Source organism: Lithobates pipiens, unplaced genomic scaffold, assembly GCF_037356315.1.
Source record: "Lithobates pipiens isolate NorthernLeopardFrog02 unplaced genomic scaffold, aLitPip1_a1.2 Scaffold_8, whole genome shotgun sequence".
Classification (NCBI taxonomy): domain Eukaryota; kingdom Metazoa; phylum Chordata; class Amphibia; order Anura; family Ranidae; genus Lithobates; species Lithobates pipiens.
This window is the reverse complement of record NW_027507903.1, coordinates 224188629-224212584: the sequence shown is the minus strand read 5'-3', so window position 1 is coordinate 224212584 and position 23956 is coordinate 224188629. Positions and strand designations below refer to the sequence as shown.

General features: G+C 42.8%; 1 protein-coding gene across 1 annotated transcript in view; it reads right to left on the bottom strand.

Moving 5' to 3' along the window:
• The window catches only part of TMEM117 (transmembrane protein 117), a 399054-nt gene that overhangs the window by 23581 nt on the left and 351517 nt on the right, over positions 1 to 23956 (bottom strand). Inside the window, exon 6 of the mRNA XM_077472802.1 lies at positions 12960 to 13119. Coding sequence (XP_077328928.1) covers positions 12960 to 13119 — 160 coding nt within the window. The remainder of the gene's footprint in view (positions 1 to 12959; positions 13120 to 23956) is intronic.

Genomic DNA, 23956 nt, shown 5'->3' with positions numbered 1-23956 from the left:
TGGAAGAACATGAGAGAAGGTTTTCAAGAGATTACAAGAAGAGGGGTTGAAGCTGTCATTGGAGAAGTGCCATTTCTATCAGACCTCTGTCACCTACTTAGGACATGTGGTATCCGCAGTGGGGATAGTCACTGATCCCCAAAAACTAGAGACAGTCAGTTCTTGGCCAACCACAGTCACTGAATTGAGGTTGGTCTTGGGTTTCTGCTCCTATTACAGATGGTTTGTGAAGAACTTTTCCCAAATTGCTTGGCCATTGATGAGATGCCACAGAAGCAAATGGATGGAGAACAGCAGAAAACCCAGAAAGGAGGAGGCAGGAGGCCTCGAGAATCTATCCAGGACCAGTGAACCAAGAAGTGTGAGAGGTCCTTTGAGAGGTTGAAGGGGAGTCTGGTCAAAGCTCCGGTGTTGGCCTACGCTGACCCCTCAAAGCCTTATGAATTGCACGTGGATGCCAGTAGAGATAGTATTGGGGGATTGCTGTACCAAGAGTCAAAGGGGAAACTCTGCCCAGTAGCATATGTGAGCCATAGCCTTACTCCTCCTGAGAAGAATTATCCGGTGCACAAGTTGGAGTTCATGGCCCTCGAGTGTGCTGTAGTGGACAAATTCTGAGACTACCTGTATGGAGCGGCCTTTGTGGTAAAGACAAATAACAACCACCTGACCTACTTGTTATCCTCTGCTAAGTTGGACACCACTGGGCATTAGTGGTTAGCCACTTTATTTATAGTTCCAATTCAGTTTGAAATATCAGCCAGGAGTGGGAAATAGAGATGCTGATGCTCTTTCCCGAAGACCACACTTCGCCCGGAATTATCAAGGAAATTGGGTTCACTTACCCCACCAAAGAAGTACAAGCAGTGTGCCAAGGGTGGAATATAAACACAGGATGGGTCATAGGGGCTGAAACTGCGGGAGTCACCCCTGTGGGAGTACCAAGACACTACTGTAACCTGACCCAAGTACGCAGCCAAGTATTGCCTCAACTAAGAAGGACATGAGGAGAGATCTGTGGGAAGATCCGCTAGGAAATCTAATACGGAAGTCACTATCGACTAAAGATCCTTGAATACTAACACCAATGAAAATAGAAGAGGGGATCCTATATCAAAGAGGTCCCGCCGAAGAGGCAGAAAGTGTAAGTCATCTGTTCCTTTCAGAGAAACATCAGTTGACTGTGTTAACCGCTCTTCATGATGACAATGGTCATTTAGGCCCAGATAGAACTTTCAAACTAGTCAGGGACTGATTCTACTGGCTGAACATGAGAACAGAAGTGGAAAGTTACTGTCGCTCTTCCGTCAGGTGTATCCAGAGAAAGACTCTCCAAGGCAATGGGCCATCTCCAAGGTCAAGGACCAATGGAGTTGGTATGCATTGCTTTCCTGTGTCTGGAACCTAATCTGAGTGGGAGGCGTAATGTCCTAGTTGTGACAGATCATTTCACACGATATGACCAGGCTTTCCTCACCAGGGATCAACAAGCCAGCATGGTGGAGAAATTCTTTGTTCATTACGGGCTGCTTCAGCGTTCACACTCAGATTAAGGTCAGGACTTTGAGAGCAAATTAGTCCACAGACTGTGTGAACTATTGAACATAAAGAAGTTGAGAACTACCCCTTACCACCCCCAAGGTGATCCACAACCAGAGCGGTTTAACCGTACTCTCTTGAACATGCTGGAACATGCTGGTAACACCCCCTCTAGAGGGGAAACAACATTGGGGAAACCATATTGCTGCAATAGTCCATGTCTACAATAGCACCTTGAATGATTCTACAGGGAAATCCCCTTACAGACTGATGTTCGGGAGAGAGGCTCACTTACCAGTGGACTTACCCTTTAGGACCTCCACAGACCACACCTCCCAGGCTACTTATAAGGGATACGTTGATATACTAAGGAAGAATCTAAAGGTAGAGAAAGCCAAGGAAGCATCCACCATCAGAGAACAAAGGAATAAGAGGAACTTTCCAACCTTACTTAGTGTGCTAACGACTGCCTGGACTTCCTGTGTACCAGATCAGGCCATAAGAAAAGGCGGGGCCCCTAAAGACTTGGCATCAGAACCATCTGTTACCTTTCTCAGAGGCTGCCTGTGTACCTTCAGCCCCCGATTCTGAGCCCCTTCAGTCTCCAACATTGAGGCCTCAGGTCAGAAATCCTTGTCTTCTCACATCTTCGGAGGAAGAAAGCGATGATGAGGAAGTACCTCTGGATTAGCTGTGGGCCCACTCTTCGGGAATTGATTCCCTTGTCTCTGAAGCTGGAGAAGAAGACTGTTTAGGGACAAGATTTCACATGCCTGACCCTGAGCCCATGGTTCCCTATCTGCCTCTGGAAACCGAAGGAGTCAAGCTGGAACATAGTGAAGTGTCTGATCTGGTTAATACACTCATCCCTCCTACTGTACTAACATAACAGGGAGAGAGATAGTCCTAGAACCAGAACCTGCAATAGAAACAGAACCTGAAATGGAGCCTGTGACCAAGGTAGGATCTGAACCAAAAGCTGAATGCAGTCATTGGGGAACAGAACAGGAACCCGAGTCTTCGGAAGACATGCACTCTCAACTGAGATAAAAGATATGTCCAACAAAGAGGTTGACCTACGGCACCCTTAGAGAAAACTCACTGCTCAACGCCCCAGTCAAGCACTTGCTTGGGCAAGTTTCACTTCGGAAGACCGAGACAGCAGCTCTGCTGCCCGAGTGCTGTTACACGTGTTCCTGTCCAGAAGGCCTCGGGTTCGATTTGGTTGTTAATGAGAGGGCAAATTGCTCAACCCTTTATCTATTCATCGCCACTATTGCAGAACACTGTGCACAGAAATCTTTACCCCAAGAACACTTCACTGCATTGCTTGAACACTGTGCTCAGATGCCTTAGATCTTCCCCACTAGGAACCTATTGCTTTATCTACAACCAAATGGATTACAGTTAACACGCTCCAACTAGCTAGCGAAGAATATCAGATCTGCAACATGGAACTGTTTTGTCATTAGTTATAGGATAGCATAGGCTGGCTAGATTACATCTTTCTTAAAGTAGCCACATAAGTAGTTAACTGAAACATCCGCTAGGAGGGGACTTTGGATCTAAATATAGTGTACATATATGTATATAACATTTTTCGTTGCTGAACCATTGTTTGTAACATTGGGAGGAATTTATTTGCAGAGTTGCCGCTGTTATCCCAGCTCAGCAGATTCATTACTTCTGTTTGTTAAATAACTTGCTCTATCTGGTTCACGTAAAATATTTCAGAACCTAATATTACTGAGTTATTTGATTCCTGATGCACAGTGTTACAAGGATGTCTGAACCCAGAGGGGCTGATTTACTAAGAAGAATGAGCTGCGTCAGTTAATCGATGTGCTGGAAAAGTCATTAACCGAACGTTGTACAGAGATTGGCCAACCAGATTGCATAGTGCATTACCATCTTAAGTGCCAAATTTGGAATGTAGATGTGCCATGACCCACTTGTCTTTTCCAAACCATATTTCTTTGGCATAATACAAGGCACATGAGAAACCACCTTTTTTCAAGACATGTTATAGTGATCAGGAATCTCCAAACTACGGCTCTACAGCTGTTGCAGAACTACACATCCCATGAGGCATTGTAAAACTGACATTCACAGACATAACTAGGTAGAATGGGAATTGTAGTTCCTAAACAACTGGAAGGCCACAGTTTGAAGCCCCTTGTACTAGACCATTATTATGCCTTCAGAATTGGGAGTGTGGCATCTATCCAACTTCTCTCTGGTGGTGAACACAAGAACCTACATCTATAGATATATATCTGGGCAGCACAGTGGTGTAGTGGTTAGCACTTTCACCCAGTAGCAAAAAGGGTCACTGGTTCAAATCCCACCCATGACATCTTCTGCCTGGAGTTTGCATGTTCCCTCTGTGCCTGTGTGGGTTTCCTCCAGGTACTCCGGTTTCCTTCCACACATGACCCACAAAAACACAGTTTTAAAGAAATAAAAAAGTTATCTTAATTTGCAAATAAGGATCATCTCTTCTTCAGAGAACAGTGAGCGGGGCATGGTGATGAGAAGAAATTAGCAGCAGTACAAGCAACTTCCTGGAGGGGCCTAATGTCATTCCTTTGTGCTGGCCATCACTTCTGGAAACCAGATATGTGCCACGGGTCTCTGCGCACACAGCAGTTTTGCATCTCACATACACAGCATTGCATTTGGCGCATCTAGCTGCAGGAACCCAATTTTTAGGGAAATTAATAGTAAAGCAGATACATATTTCCAGGATTGGACTAACAAAGGTTTCTAGTGAAAGGCAACTGCTGTTTTCTATTAAACAAGGTCTAAATGGGCCATTGACATGCATCACATTTGAACTTAGGAATGTGTCTTTGCAAAGTTAAACTAAATGAAATCCTTTCTTATTTTTGCTTGGGGATAGAGTGCAGAGGGATTAGAAGTCTTGTCAGTTTATTCACTTCCTTTCAAATAGCCAAACAGGAAGTGAGGGTAAAACCCTACCAATGTCTTTCCTTGGGAACACAGAGGTGAGTATAAATATTTTCCTCTTTAGGTAAATTGCACTCTAGCATTTTGCTGTGTACATCCCAAATTACGGTAGTAGGTATCTTGGACTTTGGAGTTTATTTACTAAAGGCAAATCCACTTTGCATTTGGAAGTGCAGTTGCTGGAGATTCGAAGGGGACATGCAAGGAAAATAAAATAAACAGTATTTCTGCTTCCACATGATTGGATTATAAAATCACCAGTGCTTCCCCTCAGATTTACAGTACGTACACTTGTATTGCACAGTGTATTTACCTTTAATAAACCCCAAAATACCTAATAATATGGGGTGTACACAACAAAGTGCTAGAGTGCAATTTGTCTAATGGGGACACTAGTTAGATTGACCTGTATGCCCTCAAGGAAAGACATTGGTAGAGTTTTACCCTCACTTCCTGTTTGGCTATGTGACAGGAAGTGAATACATTTGAAACAGAAAATGATAAAATTTGGGAGGTGTCTTCCCCCTATCAGGGGTGCAGACACCCCCAAAAACTGACAAGACTTTATTCCCTCTGCACTCTATCCCCAAGCAAAAGTAAGAAAGGATTTCATTTAGTTTAATGTTGCAAAGACACATTCCTAAGTTCAACTGTGATGCATGTCAATGGCCTAGTTAGACCTTTTTGGTCATGTGACGGGGTTCCCAAACAAAATTGACATCCTTTTTTCCCCACAAATAGAGCTTTCTTTTGGTGGTATTTGATCACCTCTGCGGTATTTATTTTTCGCGCTATAAACAAAAAAAGAGCAACAATTTTGAAAAAACTCAATATTTGTTACTTTTTGCTATAATAAACATCCCCAAAAAATATATAAAAAAACATTTTTTCCTTATGTCAGGCTGATAAGTATTCTTCTACATATTTTTGGTAAAAAAAAAAAAATATCGCAATAAGCGTTTATTGATTGGATTGTGCAAACGTGGTGGACAGATCGGACACTTTTGGAGCTATTTTGGGCCATTCACATTTATACAGCGATCGGTGCGATTAGAAATGCACCGATTACTGTGTAAATGTGACTGGCAGTGAATGGGGTTAACACTAGGGGTTAAGTGTGTCCTAGGGAGTAATTCTAACTGTGGGGGGGATGGGCTACGTGTGACATGACACTGATCAGCGCTCCCGATCACAGGGAGCTGTGATCAGTGTCCTGTCACTAGGAAGAATGGGGAAATGCTTGTTTACATCAGCATTTCCCCATTCTTCCTCTCCGTGGGACGATCGAGGGACCCGCGATCACACTCACGGAGCTTGCGGCAGGCACGGTCTCACGCACGCCAACAATGCTGCGTCTTAAAGGTACAGGTACATTAATATGCCTGTACCTGCCCTTTTGCCAACGTATATCAGGGCGAGTCGGTCAGCAAGGGGTTAAATGCCCTTGCTGACCAGGCAAGGAGGCGCTAGAGGAGTGAGAGTCTTTTTACATAATTTTCACAAGGTACATGTCACATGTTGACAACGTAACTTGCCCTCTGTTCGAATCTCCTTAAAAAAAAATACATAAAGGTGAACCTGCGTAAAAAAAAAAAATGTCAAGTTTAGAGGTGTGCCCGTTCAACCCACGCAATTGCATGTACGTTGTTTAACATTTACTAAGATTTTGGCCGTGTAGTGAACAAACGTATTTGAACGAGGGTAAGAGCCGTTTGCACATGCGCACTGCTTACATTGATCTCACGCAGTTCTAAACTTACCTGCAGACACAGAAGGCTTTCTATGAAAAAGTTACTTTCTCATTCTATTTTGGGCATATTTGTTACTTGGGCAGTTGCTACTAAATTTCCTCACATCACCCCATAATATTAGCACCTCCATCTTCTGTTAATATTGAATTGAAGATGCCTTGTGTAATTTCCATAGTGGCGCACAGATTGCATTCTCCAGTACGCCGAGATCGCTATAGTAAATGGGGATTCACGATCTGTTCCCCGCACACTGTTTCATAAATATGAAAATGTGCGTTGCGCCTCCACTCATGGTGCATGGCTTTGGTAAATCAGCCCCAGAGTGTAAGGTGGGTTGGAAGGTTCCCTTGGTCATGGCTGTGCAGATGAGCAGGTAATCATCAGCAGTCCCCAGGGGGGCAGTGCTACCCTTAAAATTATTTACACTGTACGGATGGAGCAAGAGACTTTAAAAAAAAAAAAAGTTGCACAATTGATTTTAAACCTGCAGTACAGGTAACACTGGCACTTGTAGTGGAGAAAATATAAGCACTTAAATATATATCTATATATTTGTCAATTATTTTCATATTGGTTTATATTCTTAAAGGAGACCTACAGCCAAAGCTGGTTTGGCTATACTTCTACAGATCACAGGAGTGCTCTAGACTCCTGTGACCCGTTTTCAGGAGACAGCGGGCTGAAGTCCGCTCTCTGCTGAAGTCACAGGTTCGTTCAGGCTCGGGCATCATCATGATCGCTTGACCTGCACCCCGCTCAGCTGCTGAAAGTCTGAGCCGGCCGCTCCACCCCCCTCCACAGCACAGTGCTCCAGTGAGTGAGGAGGGAGCAGCTCTCTGCTCATGGATCTGTGAGAACCGAAATATCGGCAGTGTTCAATTGCTCGGTTCTCAGTGTAAGCCCTTGTACACACGGTCGGACATTATGACAGAAAATGTCCGATCGGACCGTGTTGTCCGATAATCCCACTGTGTGTGGGCTCCAACGGACTGTTTCCGTCGGAATATCCGACGGACAAAGTTTTAGAGCTGGGCTATAAAACTTTCTGACAACACGATCCGATCGGACTTTGTCCGATTGTGTGTAGAGGATTCCGATCGGACAAAGTGCCACGCATGCTCAGATCAAATTCCTAGACCAAAGCTATTGGCTACTAGCCAGAACGTAGTCCCATCGTAACTAAATAACGTCATCACGTTACGCACAATCGGATTTTCTGACAACTTTGTCTGACCGTGTGTATGCAACACAAGTTTCGGACAAAATCCGTCAGACAAAATCCGACAGATTTTGTTGTCGGAATGTCCGACCGTGTGTACAAAGGCTAAGAGGCACTGGGGGACAGATGCAGCATCTGACCAATGCTGCATCAACCTAGGTAAGTATGAATCTAAAAACAAAATAGACAAATACCCATACTTCTCTGTTAAATAAAACATGTTAACGCTTCAACAAAATAAATCAATCTTTATTTAAACAACCTTATTTAGCATATTCATGATTTCCAAACATTATTCTTAGTGCCTCAGAATTTGACAAGAGCAAATAATTAAATCCAGTCATATTTTATTTGGCTACGCTGCTGTAAGCATTTGTCATATTCTGAAACGTCTATTACTACAAAAGAATAACATCTTTAACAGGGCATAATCAACGTGTACCTAATGGCAGAAATGTTTTGATCTCTAAAAATAACTTTATAATGATTTTATTTCAGATACCATAGTTGAGAGAATTTCTAACATGACTGGCACAAGGAATAAGCCCTTCTGGAGGCTTCTGACCTGCATTTGACCACCTCCTAAGCTGCTTCAAGCTGCCTTTGTGTTCCTATTGACTTGTATGGGAAGAAAAGGAGTTCTGATAAAAATAAAAGCTCATGTACACAGGGCCTAAAGACTAAGTTCACCCTTAGTAAATAAATACACACAATTTTTCAGATAAAAATGTGCGGCCATAGATCACTGAGAACTACAATCCATCTGCTTGTAGCAGATGGGAATTATATTTCATATAATTCATAAATCTTTGTGAATGAATGACTTGGTTGTGCAGGCAGAGCTTGTCACAGCGGGTTTAGGGAGAAGAGCCCCAGCCCACTGTCACCGGGGGGTGTAAGCAGGGATGCTGCATAGTAACATGTTACACTAAACATAGATGAATTTATCCTTTGGATTGCAGAGGTTTATGACCACTGGTGTGTGTGTTTTTTTTCTAGTACCCATTTTTTTGCCTAAGACTTTGTCACTTTTGCAAAAGCAACACAAATGAAAAGGAGGAGGCTGAGGCTGCTGTAAGTCACTGTTTCTTATGGAGAAAAAGTCTCTCAGATGGTAGAAGTGAGATCTATATGATCAGGTTACATACAACCCCCATTCCAAAAAAGTTGGGGCACGGTGTAAAATCGACATAAAAACAGAATGCAATGGTTTGAAAATCTCATAAACCTATATATTTTTACAATATAAAACATCAAATGTTTAAACTGAGAAAATTACTATTTTAAGAAAAAAAAAGTGTAATTTTGTAATTGATAGCAGCAAAAAAGTCGGGGCAGGGTAACAAAAAGATGGCAAAGTAAGTGTTACTAACAAAGATGCGCTGGAAGAACATTTTGCAACTAATTTAGTTAAATGGCAATAGGTCAGTAAATGATTGAGTATAAAAAGAGCATCTTAGAGAGTCAGAGTGGCTAGAATTAAAGATGGGCAGAGGTTCACCAGTCTGTGAAAAGCTGCCTCTAATAAACTTCAAACAATTAGTAAAATTGCAAAGACTTTAAATATATCATCATTTACAGTACATAATAGCAAAAGATTTCAGGAATCTGCAGAAATCTCTGAATGCAAGGGACAAGGCCAAAATGCAATATTAGATGCCCAAGATCTTCTGGGCCTCGGATGGCACTGCATTAAAAACAAGTGCGATTCTGTGATGGACATTACCGCATGAGCTCAAATATACCAAAAATCACTGTTTGTGAAACCCAGTTTACCATACCATACAAAAATGCAAGCTAAAGCTCTATCATGCAAAGAAGAGGTCATATCTGAATATGATCCAGAAACGTAGCTGTTTTCTCTGGGCCAGAGTTCATTTAAAATGATCTGTTGCAAAGTGGAAAATGGTTCTGAAGTCAGGCAAATCAAAGTTTGACATTCTTTTTGTCAACCATGGGCATGGCGTCCCCAGGACTAAAGAGGAGAAAGACCTTCTGGCTTATTAGTGCTCAGTTCAAAAGACTGCATCTGACAGTATGTTAGGTAATGTTATGTTATGATAGCGTGTACATCTGGAAAGACACCATCAACGCTGAAAAATTTATCTAGGTTTTAGAGAAGTATATGCTCCCATACAAACAATATATTTTTCAGAGTCTTAAACATTTCAGCAGGACAATACTACACCACATACTACACCCATTACAACAGCAAGGCTTTATAGTAGAAGCGTCTGGGTGCTTAACAGGCCCACCTGCTGTCCAGACTGTTCAACAATTAAAAATATTTGCCACATCTTGGCACATTACAATAGTTGGCACTTCATACAACAAAGAAGACACAGGACTGTTGAACAGTTAGAATTCTATATCAGGCAAGAATGGGAAAACATTCTTCTCCTAAAGCTCCCTAAACTGGTCTCCTGAGTTCCTAGACATTTACAGAGTGTTGTTAAAAGAAGAGGGGATGCTACACTGTGGTAAACATGGCCCTGTCCCAACTTTTTTGAAACGTCTTGCTGCCATCACGTTCAAAATTACCTTATTTTTTTTCTTAAAATGGTACATTTTCTGAATTTGAACAATTGATTTGTTTTCTATTTTCTATTGACAATAAAATGAGGGTTTATTAGATTTGCAAATCATTGCATTTTGTTTTAATGTATATTTCACACAGTGTCCCAACTTTTTTGGAACCGGGTTTCTATATACTGAGCATCTTTTTTCAGCAAAAAACGTGTTACCTAAACTTCTATAGAGTTTCTATATGACCTACATTCTCTCCTATTATTATTATAATTATATAGGATTTATATAGCGCTGACAATTTGAGCGCAGACAGTACAATTACAATACAATTCAACACAGGGGGAATCAGAGAGCCCTGCTCCTTAGAGCTTACAATCTAGAAGGGAGGGTCAAGTTTTTATAAAAGGATAATAGCGGTGGGGGATGAGCTAATGGAGAAAATAATGCAGTTGTTATATGGAGGCAGGATAGGCTTCTCTGAAGAGGAAAGTTTTGAGGGATCGCCTAAAAGTGAATACATTTGGAGACAGTTTGACAGATTGGGGTAAGGAATTCTAGAGGATGGGAGAGACCCAGGAGAAGTCCTGGAGGTGGATATGGGAGGAGGAGATGAGGGAGCTAGAGAGCAGGAGGCCTTGGGAGGAACGAAGAGGACGATTAGTTTGGTATTTTGAGACTAGGCTAGTGTAACGGAAACCTGCGTTACATCAGAGGGGGGCGGGGTCAGCCGCACGACATTGGGGAAGCTGGACTTTCCCCTTGCATTAGAGGGGGCGGGATCAGGTGATGGGTGGCCCCTCCCTCCTCATATAAAAAGTGTCAGGCTGTCGGGATCCTCGCAGTGTCTCTGGTGGACACAGAGGATGGATGCGCTGCGCTGGAGGGAGAGATCATCTGTCGCTGGATCAGATCAGCCATCTCTGGACCCCGGAGAGATGATCATCCGTCGCTGGATAGCAAGAGTGGATTACCACCACTGGATTCTTTTTTATAAGGACTTTTTGCAACGGGGTGTGTGTCTTTTTAAACTATTTTTTACACTTTTTTTGTGAAATGGTAGGGGTACTTTTGTACCCCCTTACCATTTCAAACAGGAGGGGGGGCCGGGATCTGGGGGTCCCCTTGTTAAAGGGGGCTTTCAGATTCTGATAAACCCCTCCGCCCGCAGACCTCCACAACCACCGGCCAGGGTTGTGGGGACAAGGCCCTTGTCCTCATCAACATGGGGACAAGGTGCTTTAGGGGGGCCCAAAGCATCCTCCCAATGTTGAGGGCATGTGGCCTGATATGGTTCAGGAGGGAGGGCGCTCTCACCCCCCTCTTTTCCTGCGACCTGCCAGGTTTCGTGCTCGGATAAAGGGTCTGGTATGGATATTTGGGGGAAACCCCAAGTCATTTTTTTTTCAAATTTGACGCAGGGTTCCCCTTAATATCCATACCAGACCTGAAGGGCCTGGTAATTGAATTTGGGGGAACCCCACTCTTTTTTTTTTTCATCAATGACTTTCAATGACTTCTCTGTATTACGGGGAGCCGACAATTCATTATAGTCGTGATTTTAAATGACTTTTTTTCCTGCAGAAATTACACTTTGTGCAGGGACAGTTCTAAGCATGGGAAACATGCACCCCTTCACAGGCATACTATAGACACCCCCCAGGTATCATATTTAAAGGAATATTATACTGTTATTGTTTCACTTTAAGCATTATTAAAATTACTTCTCCCGAAAAAAAAAACCTTTTAAAGCTTTTTTTTTGCCTCCATACATGTTCCCTGGGGCAGGACCCGGGTCTCCAAACACTTTTTATGACAATAACTTGCATATTAGCCTTCAAAATTAGCACTTTCGAGTCCCATAGACTTTAATAGGATTCTAAAGTTCACACGAAGTTTAGGTCTGTTCGCAGGTTCTGGTGCGAACCGAACAGGGGGGGTGTTCGGCTCATCCTTAGTCTCCAAAAATGCCTACAAGCATGTTCACAGTCTTTGACAATCAATCTCCTGTTGCATGACTGCAGTCTCCAACAGCTTTCTGATCATAAAGTTCAATATTACATGCAAAACTTTGGTAATATCAGAAGCTGCACTTGAGGCCCCCTATATCAAGAAAGTTGACAAACACTGATTTCCCTTGTCACTGTCTCTTCAATTAGGTACCCACGGAATGGTAGTGATAGTGTAATACTAGGAGCAACAAGGCACTGACACAAAATACTGGATGCTATTACCATTAAATGGATTATGTAACATCTCATTTCAAATACAACCTAATTAAGTGGCTAAATCAACATACAACTTTGCAACCTATTTCATGCATGCAGGAGGAAGGTTTCAAAAATGATTCATGAAAAAGACAGCTTCATTAAACTTAAAGTGTATCTATAGCCAAAACGTATTTTTTCGTTTTGGATAGTGAGGAAGGATTAGGATCCCTGTCAGGTTTTACTGTCATTGGAGTTTCCGTTGCAGAGATTCCTTCCACTTCCTGTCTATTAAAAAGGTTGTCCACAGGACAGAAGGTGAGTGGAAAGCTCTCTAATAGCAATACAAAATTCAAAATGCTTTCTTCGGACACATTGGCAATGCACCAATCCCAGGACGGTTTACTTTTTTTTCATTGTTCTTTATTGATATGTCAAGAGTGACATTTGGTCATGACCTATGATACTATCGTGTAAATCAAGGATTGCATATATTTTCATTTTTGGAAAAAGAAACATTTGGTTCCATCTGCTTTCCTGTGTTAAAACAGCCTGTATTTCTAAATAACACTTTTTAACTCCGTATACGACTAGCTTTTAATATAACTTACCTATCTGTGGTTATGAGAGCACCAAAGCTTGTATTTAAAAGAACAAAAAGAAAAGCAAACATTTACTATCCGTATATACAATGTTGGTGTTGGTGTTAAAACCTTAAACAAAGGCACAACATTTGTACCAACATACCTGCATAACAATGAGAAGGTCAAAAACCAAGATAAAGGATGCCAAAAAAGCTCTTGAGACTTCATCACTGGGTAGAAATCCACGATTCAGCTTGTCCCAGCTTATCCAGTCAGTAGTGATGACAAGAACAACCACAGAGGTCAGACTGAATAACACTGTCCTATAAGAAATATAGATTACCTTTCTCAAGGGCATATTCAGTGACTAAAGAACAAAATGCACAGAAATATACAAAATAACAAGCATTTAAGAAAAAAATATTTAGCAAGCATGCAGCTAAAAATACAAACATAATCATACTAATTCCTAAATAATTCTTATTTTTCATTTATTCTATTTTTACGTTTAAAGCCCAATTGACTTTTCAGTTTCTTATATTTACATACACAACCAGCATTAAAAACACAAATAAATAAGTGCTATAAATAATATATTATTTTGCAACGTCCATATTTTTTCTGTGTAAGGCCTGTTTCACATGGGCGGACTGATCTGGTCTGCCTGCCAGTTTTTTTTAAGTGGACCCGATTGGACCATCGATTGCCCTCTATGGAGCAGCGGGTGTGCATTGACAGCGGTCACCTATCGATCTGGTCCTAAAAACAGCTAGATGGGGGATCTGTTTCCCATAAAAGTCAGATGGAAATGGACTTATCGGTCCATTTCTATCCGACCGCCCATAGTGGACAGCAGGCCGTTTCTGTGTCCACTCTGCATAAGCGGAGCGGTCAAGGACCTGTCATCCGCCTTTTTAGCGGAGATCAACAGACAGATTGCGCGCTGGGCAGCAGGTCTGCTGACCAAGGCCCCCGGTCTGAAAGGGGCTTAACTGTGATTTAGGGTCCACATGTGTTAGGTCAAATATTATTTAAGACATACAGTATCTCACAAAAGTGAATACACCCCTCACATTTTTGTAAATATTTTACTATATCTTTTGATGTGACAACTCTGAAGAAATGACAGTTTTATAGCATTTTTATTATTATTTATTTTTTACTAGCAATGGTGGCAATCAGCGATTTTTATTGTGACTGCTACATTATGGCGGACACATCAGACATTTTTGACACATTTTTGGGACCATTGTCATTTATACAGCAATCAGTGCTATTTAAATGCACTGATTCCTGTGTAAATGACACTGGCAGTGGAAGAGTTAACCACTAGAGGGTGGGGAGGAGTTAAGTGTGTGTTTTTTTTTTAACTGCAGGGGGGCATGGCTTGGCGTCTGATGTCACTGATCGTCTTTCCTTATAACAGGGAACCGACGATCAGTGACAGGCTCAGTAGGAAGCACGAGGAGAGGTTTGTTTACACAGACCTCGCCTCGTTATTCAGCTCTGTAACCCGATCGCGGGACACCAGCGGCGATCGGGTCTGCTGGTCCCACGGCCACGGTCGCGGAGCTCAGGACCGGGTCAGGAGCGCGCCGCTGGCGGCGTGCTCCCGACCCATGGCTGGGCATTTAAAGCGGGGTTCCACCCTAAAGTGGAACTTCCACTCATCGGAACCCTCCCCCCCCTCCGGTGTCACATTTGGCACCTTTCAGGGGGGAGGAGTTGCAGATACCTGTCTAAGACAGGTATTTGCACCCACTTCCGGCCATAGACTCCCATGGGAATCTATGCCGTTTCCTGTCCCGATAATGCACAGCCTGTAATGAGTGACGATCTAAACTAGATATGACAATGTTCATCTATATGCCCACCCTCCTTTTAACCCAATTCTTAAGCCCCATACACACTGTCAGTTTTTCTGTTGAGTGTTTCCTTCAGATTTACCAAAACCATATAATATGAGGTCAAACCTTAGGAATTTCAATTTGTATCAGGCAGACCCTTGCACGGCATGGTTTTGGCAAACCTGAAGGGAAAAATCTGCAGAAAATCTGATCCCCCCACCCTACCTTTCTTTTTTCCTAAAACCGAATTACCTATATTCATTGTTACATTGATTTACTCTCAATAATATATTACGCTCTTTTAAAATGTAAACTGACATTTCTCATGCTGCTGTTTATATGTGAAATTTCATATCTATTACATGTTATGTAAGCTTTCAATAAACTTAAAAAATGTAAAATACTAAGTAAATACTGGAAAATGAGATTAAATCTAGACATGCTTATGAATCTGGATTAGACTCCGTTTTAATAAACATCGTACATAATATTAATCTATAGTAATATTGGCTTCCATTATAAAATAACTTTTTATATTGATGCTGCACTTTTACTTTACCTAACTTTCACTATCAGGCTGTGCAGACAAAATTGCTACAAAAATAATTCCGTATGAAGAGAATATATTGCTTGTTCATCATTCACTCCCCAAACTCTGACTTGGCAAGGTATATTTAAGCATAAGTCCTCATTGCTCTGGCTGACAGAACATATTTTAAATGCCCTTGACTTCATATGCAGTTGCAAGAGGTACCTAAATAAGCTGATTCAGTCAAATTATTAAATTTGTATGCATTGTTTCACTGGTTTGCAAACGTTCCAAAACTCTGTGCCAAAAATATAGCAAGATTTTTGGATTTATTTTCTCTTTGATTTGAACCTGAAGAGAAATCAATTTTCTTTATAGCCTTTGAAGATACAGTGTGAAATATTTTTCTTTACATGCTCACTAAATGCAAAGGTTACAGCGCATCAAAAGGATCGGTATTTATCTAAGAAAAATAGGCAACCTACAGTGGTGTGAAAAAGTGTTTGCCCCCTTCCTCATTTCCTGTTCCTTTGCATGTTTGTCACACTTAAGTGTTTCGGAACATCAAACCAATTTAAACAATAGTCAAGGACAACACAAGTAAACACAAAATGCAATTTGTAAATGAAGGTGTTTATTATTAAAGGTGAAAAAAAATCCAAACCATCATGGCCCTGTGTGAAAAAGTGATTGCCCCCTAAACCTAATAACTGGTTGGGCCAACCTTAGCAGCAACAACTGCAACCAAGCGTTTGCGATAACGTGCAATGAGGCTTTTACAGCGTCCTGGAGGAATTTTGGCCCACTCATCTTTGCAGAATTGTCCTAATTCAGTTACATTAGAGGGTTTTCGAGCATGAACGGCCTTTTTAAGGTCATACCACAACATCTCAATAGGATTCAGGTCAGGACTTTGGCTAGGCCACTCCAAAGTCTTCATTTTGTTTTTCTTCAGCCATTCGGTGGTGGACTTGCTGGTGTGTTTAGGATCATTGTCCTGCTGCAGAACCCAAGTTCGTTTCAGCTTGAGTACACGAACAGATGGTCGAACATTCTCCTTCAGGATCTCTTGGTAGACAGCAGAATTCATAGTTCCTTTTATCACGGCAAGTCTTCCAGGTCCTGAAGCAGCAAAACAGCCCCAGACCATCACACTACCACCACCATATTTTACTGTTGGTATAATGTTCTTTTTATGAAATGCAGTGTTCCTTCTACGCCTGATATTCTTGGACACACACCTTCCAAAGTGTTCCACTTTTGTCTCATTGGTCCACAGAATGTTGTCCCAAAAGTCTTGGGGATCATCAAGATGTGTTGTGGAGAAATTGAGACGAGCTTTGATGTTCTTTTTGCTCAGCAGTGGTTTTCTCCTTGGAACTCTGCCATGCAGGCCATTTTTGCCCAGTCTTTTCCTGATGGTGGAGGCATGAACGCTGACCTTAACTGAGGCAAGTGAGGCCTGCAGTTCCTTGGACGTTGTTGTGGGGTCTTTTGTGACCTCTTGGATGAGTCGTCGCTGCGCTCTTGGGGTAATTTTGGGTGGCCGGCCACTCCTGGGAAGGTTCACCACTGTTCCATGTCTTCGCCATTTGTGGATAATGGCTCTCACTGTGGTTCGCTGGATTCCCAAAGCTTTGGAAATGGCTTTATAACCCTTTCCAGACTGATAGATCTCAATTACTTTCTTTCTCAATTGTTCCTGAATTTCTTTGGGTCTCGGCATGATGTGTAGCTTTTAAGGATCTTCTGGTGGACCTTACTGTGTCAAGCAGCTCCTATTTAAGTGATGCCTTGATTGTGAACAGGTGTGGCAATAATCAGGCCTGGGTGTGGCTAGAGAAATTGAACTCAGGTGTGGACAACCACAGTTATAGTATGTTTTAACAAGGGGGGGCAATCACTTTTTCACACAGGGCCATGATGGTTTGGATTTTTTTTCACCTTTAATAATAAACACCTTCATTTACAAATTGCATTTTGTGTTTACTTGTGTTGTCCTTGACTATTGTTTAAATTGGTTTGATGTTCCGAAACACTTAAGTGTGACAAACATGCAAAGGAACAGGAAATGAGGAAGGGGGCAAACACTTTTTCACACCACTGTAAGTTAAATACAAATATTAAATTTCCCTGTAAAAGTCAAGCTTTGTCTTGCTGTCCTCCAAGACTGAGCCTTCCTATTGGTCAAGAGGCTGTTTATCAAATTAAAAAACCAGTAAGGAAGTTTGGCTCAAGTGCACCCATATATAATGATCATTTGTAGATTTAACTAAAGGGGACATCTGCCAATTTTCTTTTTTTCTTATGGTCGCTGTGGAATGCTTAGGTTTGTGACATATTGCCACTATAGAACAAGTGTATCTCTGTAATAAATATATTGCAGACCTCTCAATCAGCCACTGGATTGGAAAATTGAACTGACAGAATTTGAAGATGAAGTACAACTTTAAAGGATAAGTTCACCTTTGTAAAAAAAATTATAATTAATACACATCTTTTTGCGTGTAAGAAAATGTGCATTTGTTTTTTTTTTTTAGCTAGGAACCTGCTAAGCATTGCACCCGTGATCAGCAGATTATGGGTGCAATGCAGGACTCCTGCAGACTATCTGTGTAAGCTGTCTGCTTGTACCTCATACAAGCAGGCAGTTAAACAATGACAGGATGAATCAATGAACTACCTAGAGAAGGACTCAAAATTTTAAGTCCTGAGCTACTAGCCAGACCTTAATGGTTACCCGCAACCAGTTGCCCCACCCAACTCCTACCATAACCCGCCCCTATACACGCCTTCATAAATTCTCATGAAATTACACTGTTTTACAATGTTTTATGTAGAACTAAGTTACACAAATAAATATTAACAACAACTTTATCACCCATGCCCATCAATGCAGCCTCACCATGTCCATCAACGCAGCCTCACGCGTGTCCATCAACGCAGCGTGACCCATGCCCAGTAACGCAGCCTCACCCGTGTCCATCAATGCAGCGTGACCAATGCCTACCAACGCAGCCTCACCCGCGTCCATCATTGCAACCTCACCTGCAACCATCATTGCAGCCTCACCCGTGCAGAGGGGGCAGCTGGAACATTATATCAGAAGATGCTGACCCTGCACCCGTGACAGACAGAATGCCGGTCAAATGCCAGGGCGCATTCTGTCTGTCACAGGTGTGGGGGACAGGAGGGCGGGGCTGTGTGTGACGGCGCATGGACTGCAATTCTAATGTAAGCTGTTACAGTGGGCAAACCCCCACTTTTTAATCAAGCCAGCTCTCCTCCTCCTCCAATGCATCTTCTGCTATGATGATATGAGCCGTTCTCCCAGAGGAAGAGAGGAGGCGGCCATGTCATCATAGCGGAAAGATGCGTGACCCTGCACCTGTGACAGACAGAATGGCGGTCAAATGCCAGGGCGCATTCTGTCTGTCACAGGTGCGGGGTCAGGAGGGCGGGGCTGTGTGTGACGGCGTGCGGCCTGAAATTCTAATGTAAGCTGATACAGCGGGCAAACCCTGCTCTGTGATCAAGCTGCTCTCCTCTTCCTCCACGGATCTTTCCGCTATGATGACATGGCCGAAACCTCTCTTCCTCTGGGAGAACGTCTCTCAGTCATCCCCACCTGTCGGCGGTGCTCGTCCACTCATTCCCAGGCAGCCATGCTCCTTGCCAGCCCTCATTTTTCCACTTGCAAAATGAAACTATTGAAGCTTCATATGACAAGTGGTTGACAGATGGAGCAGAGGTCAAAAAGGTAGACGCATTTCACACAAATGTTAGGGCTTAGTGGATACTTGCAGTTTTCACATTCACGGAATCCTGTGAAAGAATGACGCGGACAGGTGGGTGTAGCCTTGCACGGCCACTTTTTTAAAAATTGTGACAGCGAGTGTGGGGGGAGGACCTTAAACAGGGGCTACTGGTAAATGTAACTGTGCCGAGTGGTAACTATCTGATTTATAGTCTTTGTGATCATTTGAGTTCTCTCCTAAGCCTGGTTTAACTGTAGCTCTTCCCTTCTGTCAATAGGTGGCACTGTTGCCTTTAGAATTAGTATGATGAGCTGCAGTGAGTTATGAATTTGCATATCTGTTTCAGCCAATCAGTAGAAGTTTCAGGCCACTGAGCATGCTGGGAGGGAGTATATATTTGGAGGAAGTTAGGTGATCAGGGTCCTCCCACACAGACCTTGGTCTAGAGTGGATGTGTGAGGAACAGCTGTGTTGGGTGAGGCCTGGAGTTTGAGGTTGACCATGTGTTGGAGCCTCTTCCAGAGAGCCTTTTGTTGCCTGGAGGCATGAGGAAAATGATGGAGTTCTGAGATGAAGTATTAAAGGTTACTCTTCATGAACCAGGGGCTGTGGAGAGGCTGGGAAGGCATCAAGAGGGTCTCATCCAAGGAAACCCTGCACGGTGTTGTGAGTTTTTTGTTGCTATAGGAGACAGCTGTTGCTACATAGGTACAGAACGTTGGGTTCAGGACAAAGGTCCTTGTTCTTTATTGCTGTCTACCTGTTTGTCTAATCACTGGAGGGGGGCAGGCTGTTCCCAGCACAGCTACAGAACTGACCACACTGCTCCAATGCCTAGCGTGGTCAGTTTTAAATAAGAACGCAGAGAGGGACTGGCAGGGACACCAGGGATTTTACACAAAGGAAGCAATACAGGATAGAACAGGATACTTTTTCATACAAGTACAGGGTACAATAGACAAATATCAGGAATATGAAACATTGAGTTTACAAATTCTTTAAAGCTTTTCTGTAGATTATAGACAATGTATGTAGTTAATGTACAGCTACAGGCAAACTTTTTTTTTTTTTTTTTTTTTTTTAGTTTTGGCTAGAGTAGAGATGGATTAGAACACCTGTCAGGTTTTTATTACTACCTCTGCTCCTGTTAGGGAGATTCACCTTCTCCATTTGTCCTATTTACCATTATCCCTCAAAGCAAATACAACATTTTGGGTTGTCCCCAGACCAGTAATGGAGGGGAAATCTTCCAATGGGCGTTCTGGTGACCTGGGGGCCTCAAGAGATTCCCTTAATTTGCAAGAATTATGCAAATTAAGATAGGACTATGGGATAGGAAGTGGAGGAAAATCTTCACAATATGACAGATGGCAAACAAAGAAAAAAAGTTTTGCCTATATTTCTACTTTAATCCGAGGATGTTGAAAATTCCACCTATAATTTGTACTAAATATTTGAATTCAGCACAATTTTTAAATAATGTGTCATGGGACGCGTTCACATCTATGTTTTTTCAGCCTCTGCGTATTTGGAAAGGACCAGGGACTTTTTTAAAATGCAAAACTGTGCTTTTTTTGGTTCAATATACTTCAATGGAAAAGCTGCAAAAAAACATATAATGCGTTTTTTGTTTTTTTGATCTGCCCAACAACAAATTGCCCCAAAAACATGCAAAAACGCAAATCGCAGCAAAATCACATGTGCAAAAATCAAAACGCACATCAAAAGCACTGCAGAAACAGATCAAAAGCGAACTGCATATGTGTGTACCAAGCCTTAACAGTAAGCATGAAATTTGAATGGCTGTAGTAGAAGCCATAGTGAGGTGGGCACACCATGAGCAAGCTAATATCATGAAAAGACATTCCGGCATACTGTAAATATAATATTACGGTTTACTTGCATATCAATTATATTGGCAACTAGGGATGAGCCGAACACCCCCCGGTTCGGTTCGCACCAGAACTTGCGAACGACCCCCGCGTTCGGTACGAACGTTAGAACCCCATTGAAGTCTATGGGACTCGAACGTTCGAAATGGAAAGTGCTCATTTTAACGGCTAATATGCAAGATAGTGTCCTAAAAAGGGTTTGGGGACCTGGCTCCTGCCCCAGGGGACATGGGTCACTGCAAAAAAAAGTTTTAAAAACTGCCGTTTTGGTGGGAGCACTGATTTTAATGACGATTAAAGTGAAAAAAAAAGTGAAATATTCCTTTAAATATGGTGCCTGGGGGGTGTCTGTAGTATGCCTGTGAAGTGCCACGTGTTTCCCGTGTTTAGAACAGTCCCTGCACAAAATGACATTAAACGGAAATAACACCATTTAAAACTGCTTGCGGTTTTAATGTTATATCTGGTTCCTGCAATATGGTTGAAAATCATTGAGAAACATGGCATGGGTAGCCCTCCCTGCCCATTACCAGCCTATTTGGGTCTTGTACGCATATTAAGGGGAACCCCGTACCCATATTAAAAAAAGGAAATGCGTGTGGCCCCCAGGCCCTATATACTCAGAACAGCAGTATACAGGCGGTGCAAACAAGACAGGGACTGTGTAGGTTTGTTGTGTTAAGTTGAATCTGTTTGTCATTTTCAACCGGTACATTTTTAAAGTGTAGCTCCAGTCAAAAAAACTATTTTTAAGCTTTTTGGAAAACATAGGGAAGGGTTATCACCCCTGTATAATTTGTTTTGTCGTCCATCTTTTTTCATCTCACTTGCTGCTGTCTCCTTGCATTTGCAAGTAGGAGATGTTTGTAAGTTGGATGTTTGAAAGTAGGGGCCTGCCCTATATTATAGCGGTATGTACTGGGTACAGAGCACGCAGACAGCACGCACTATCTCCTAACACTACTGACTGCAAGCTCTTTTTACTGGTTACATGTTTTGAGTTGCAGAGGAGGTCTAGGACTAGAATTATTGCTCTCGCTCTAACATTCTCGGCGATACCTCACATGTGTGGCACATGCGAGCACATGGGGACATGGGCGCTTTAATTTTTATTTTATTTTTTTATTGTTCATTTTACTTTATTTATTTTAGTTTGACATTTTTTTCCCCAAAAATATATTTTTGATCACTTTTATTCCTATTACAAGAAATGTAAACATCCCTTGTAATAGGAATATGGGGTGACAGGTCCTCTTTACAGTGAAATCTGGGGGGTCAATATGACCCCACATCTCACCTCTAGGCTGGGAAGCCTGAAATAAAAAATAAAAAAAAAGATTCTGGCTTTGATCGTACTGGCGAGTTGGTAGAAGCACCGGAGGGCGGTGAGGGGTGGGGGGCGTCTATGGCTGGGTATTTCAGGGTATCACCGAGTATGGCTGGGTATCTCTGAGTATGGCTGGGTATGGCAATTTATGGCAGGGTATTACAGAGTATTGGCGGGGTACTACAGAGTAATAGCAGGGTACTGCAGAGTATTGGGGGGTACTACAGAGTAATGGCAGGGTACTGCAGAGTATTGGGGGTACTGCAGAGTAATTGCGGGTACTGCAGAGTAATGGCGGGTACTGCAGAGTATTGGGGGTACTGCAGAGTAATGGGGGTTACTGCAGAGTAATGGGGGTTACTGCAGAGTATTGGGGGGTACTACAGAGTAATGGCAGGGTACTGCAGAGTATTGGGGGTACTGCAGAGTAATGGCGGGTACTGCAGAGTAATGGCGGGTACTGCAGAGTATTGGGGGGTACTGCAGAGTAATGAGGGTTACTGCAGAGTAATGGGGGTTACTGCAGAGTAATGGGGGGTACTGCAGAGTAATGGCAGGGTACTGCACTGCAGAGTAATGGCGGGGTACTGCAGAGTAATGGCGGGGTACTGCAGAGTAATGGCAGGGTACTGCAGAGTATGCACTGGTATTGCAGAGTATTGGCAGGGAATTGAGGGGTTAAATTCGGTGAGCAGCGATGTGGGCACTGCAGATGCAGCCCACACCGCTGCTGACACCGATCTCTTTCCCCTCCGCTGTACCGATCGGTACAGAGAGGGGAGGGAGGAACCGGCGTCATAACATGACGCCGGTTTGTTTCCAAGTGATCACTCCGTCATTTGACGGAGCAATCACGTGGTCGTGATCATAGCGGCCGTTTACCGTGATCCGTGATGCGGCGGTCACGGATGCTCTCGAGTGCGCGCACCTCGGGGCACGCGAGAGCAGAATTCTGGGAAGCCGTTAATTAACGGCCTCTCAGAGTTAAACAACCGCCCTGAAGCCATTAATCGGCAATGGGCAGTTAAGTGGTTAAAGCTAGATCACTAGCTATATAGGTGAGGTGAATATAGTGGTGTATACTGCAGTCAGGGCACAGACAACAACCACTACACAGCAGCAAGATAGGAAATCAACCAAAAACGATTGGTGTGTACTGTGTTGAAGGTACACAGAACACCCACTGCTTCAGATGCTAAGTAACACACTACAGGAGGCCGCCTCAAAGGCGGCCTTATATAGTGTGGGGCGTGCACTACACAGCCTGAGCTATGATTGGCCACAGGCAGGATGCCTGTGGCCAATCATGGCTCTCCTCGCTGCCGGCGCTGCGATTGGCCAAGCATGCGGGGTCACAGTGCATGCTTGGCCAATCATGGGGCAGCAATGCACTGCGCCACCGCAGTGCATTGTGGTCCGCGCGCGCGTCACTCGAATTTTGACGCGAACGGCCAAAACGTTCGGAATTCGCCGAACGGCCGAACAGCCAATGTTCGAGTCGAACGTACGTTCGACTCGAACACGAAGCTCATCCCTATTGGCAACTAGAAAACTTCAATGCCTGCATTTTTTTAAAATTAACCCTGAATAAATGTACTGCATTTTATGAATGAATCAAAATGATAGTTACTTTTTCATCAAGATGCATTATTCAAATAACCAGATGTCATGGGGGTGTTAAGTATTCGTGTTTAATAAATTAAACCTTTATTTATGACTCTTTTAGAGCAAGTTATTAAGTATAGATCCATACTTTAAAATGCAAATTAGTGTAGAGACCTATGAATATTGTATGAAAGAAAAAAAA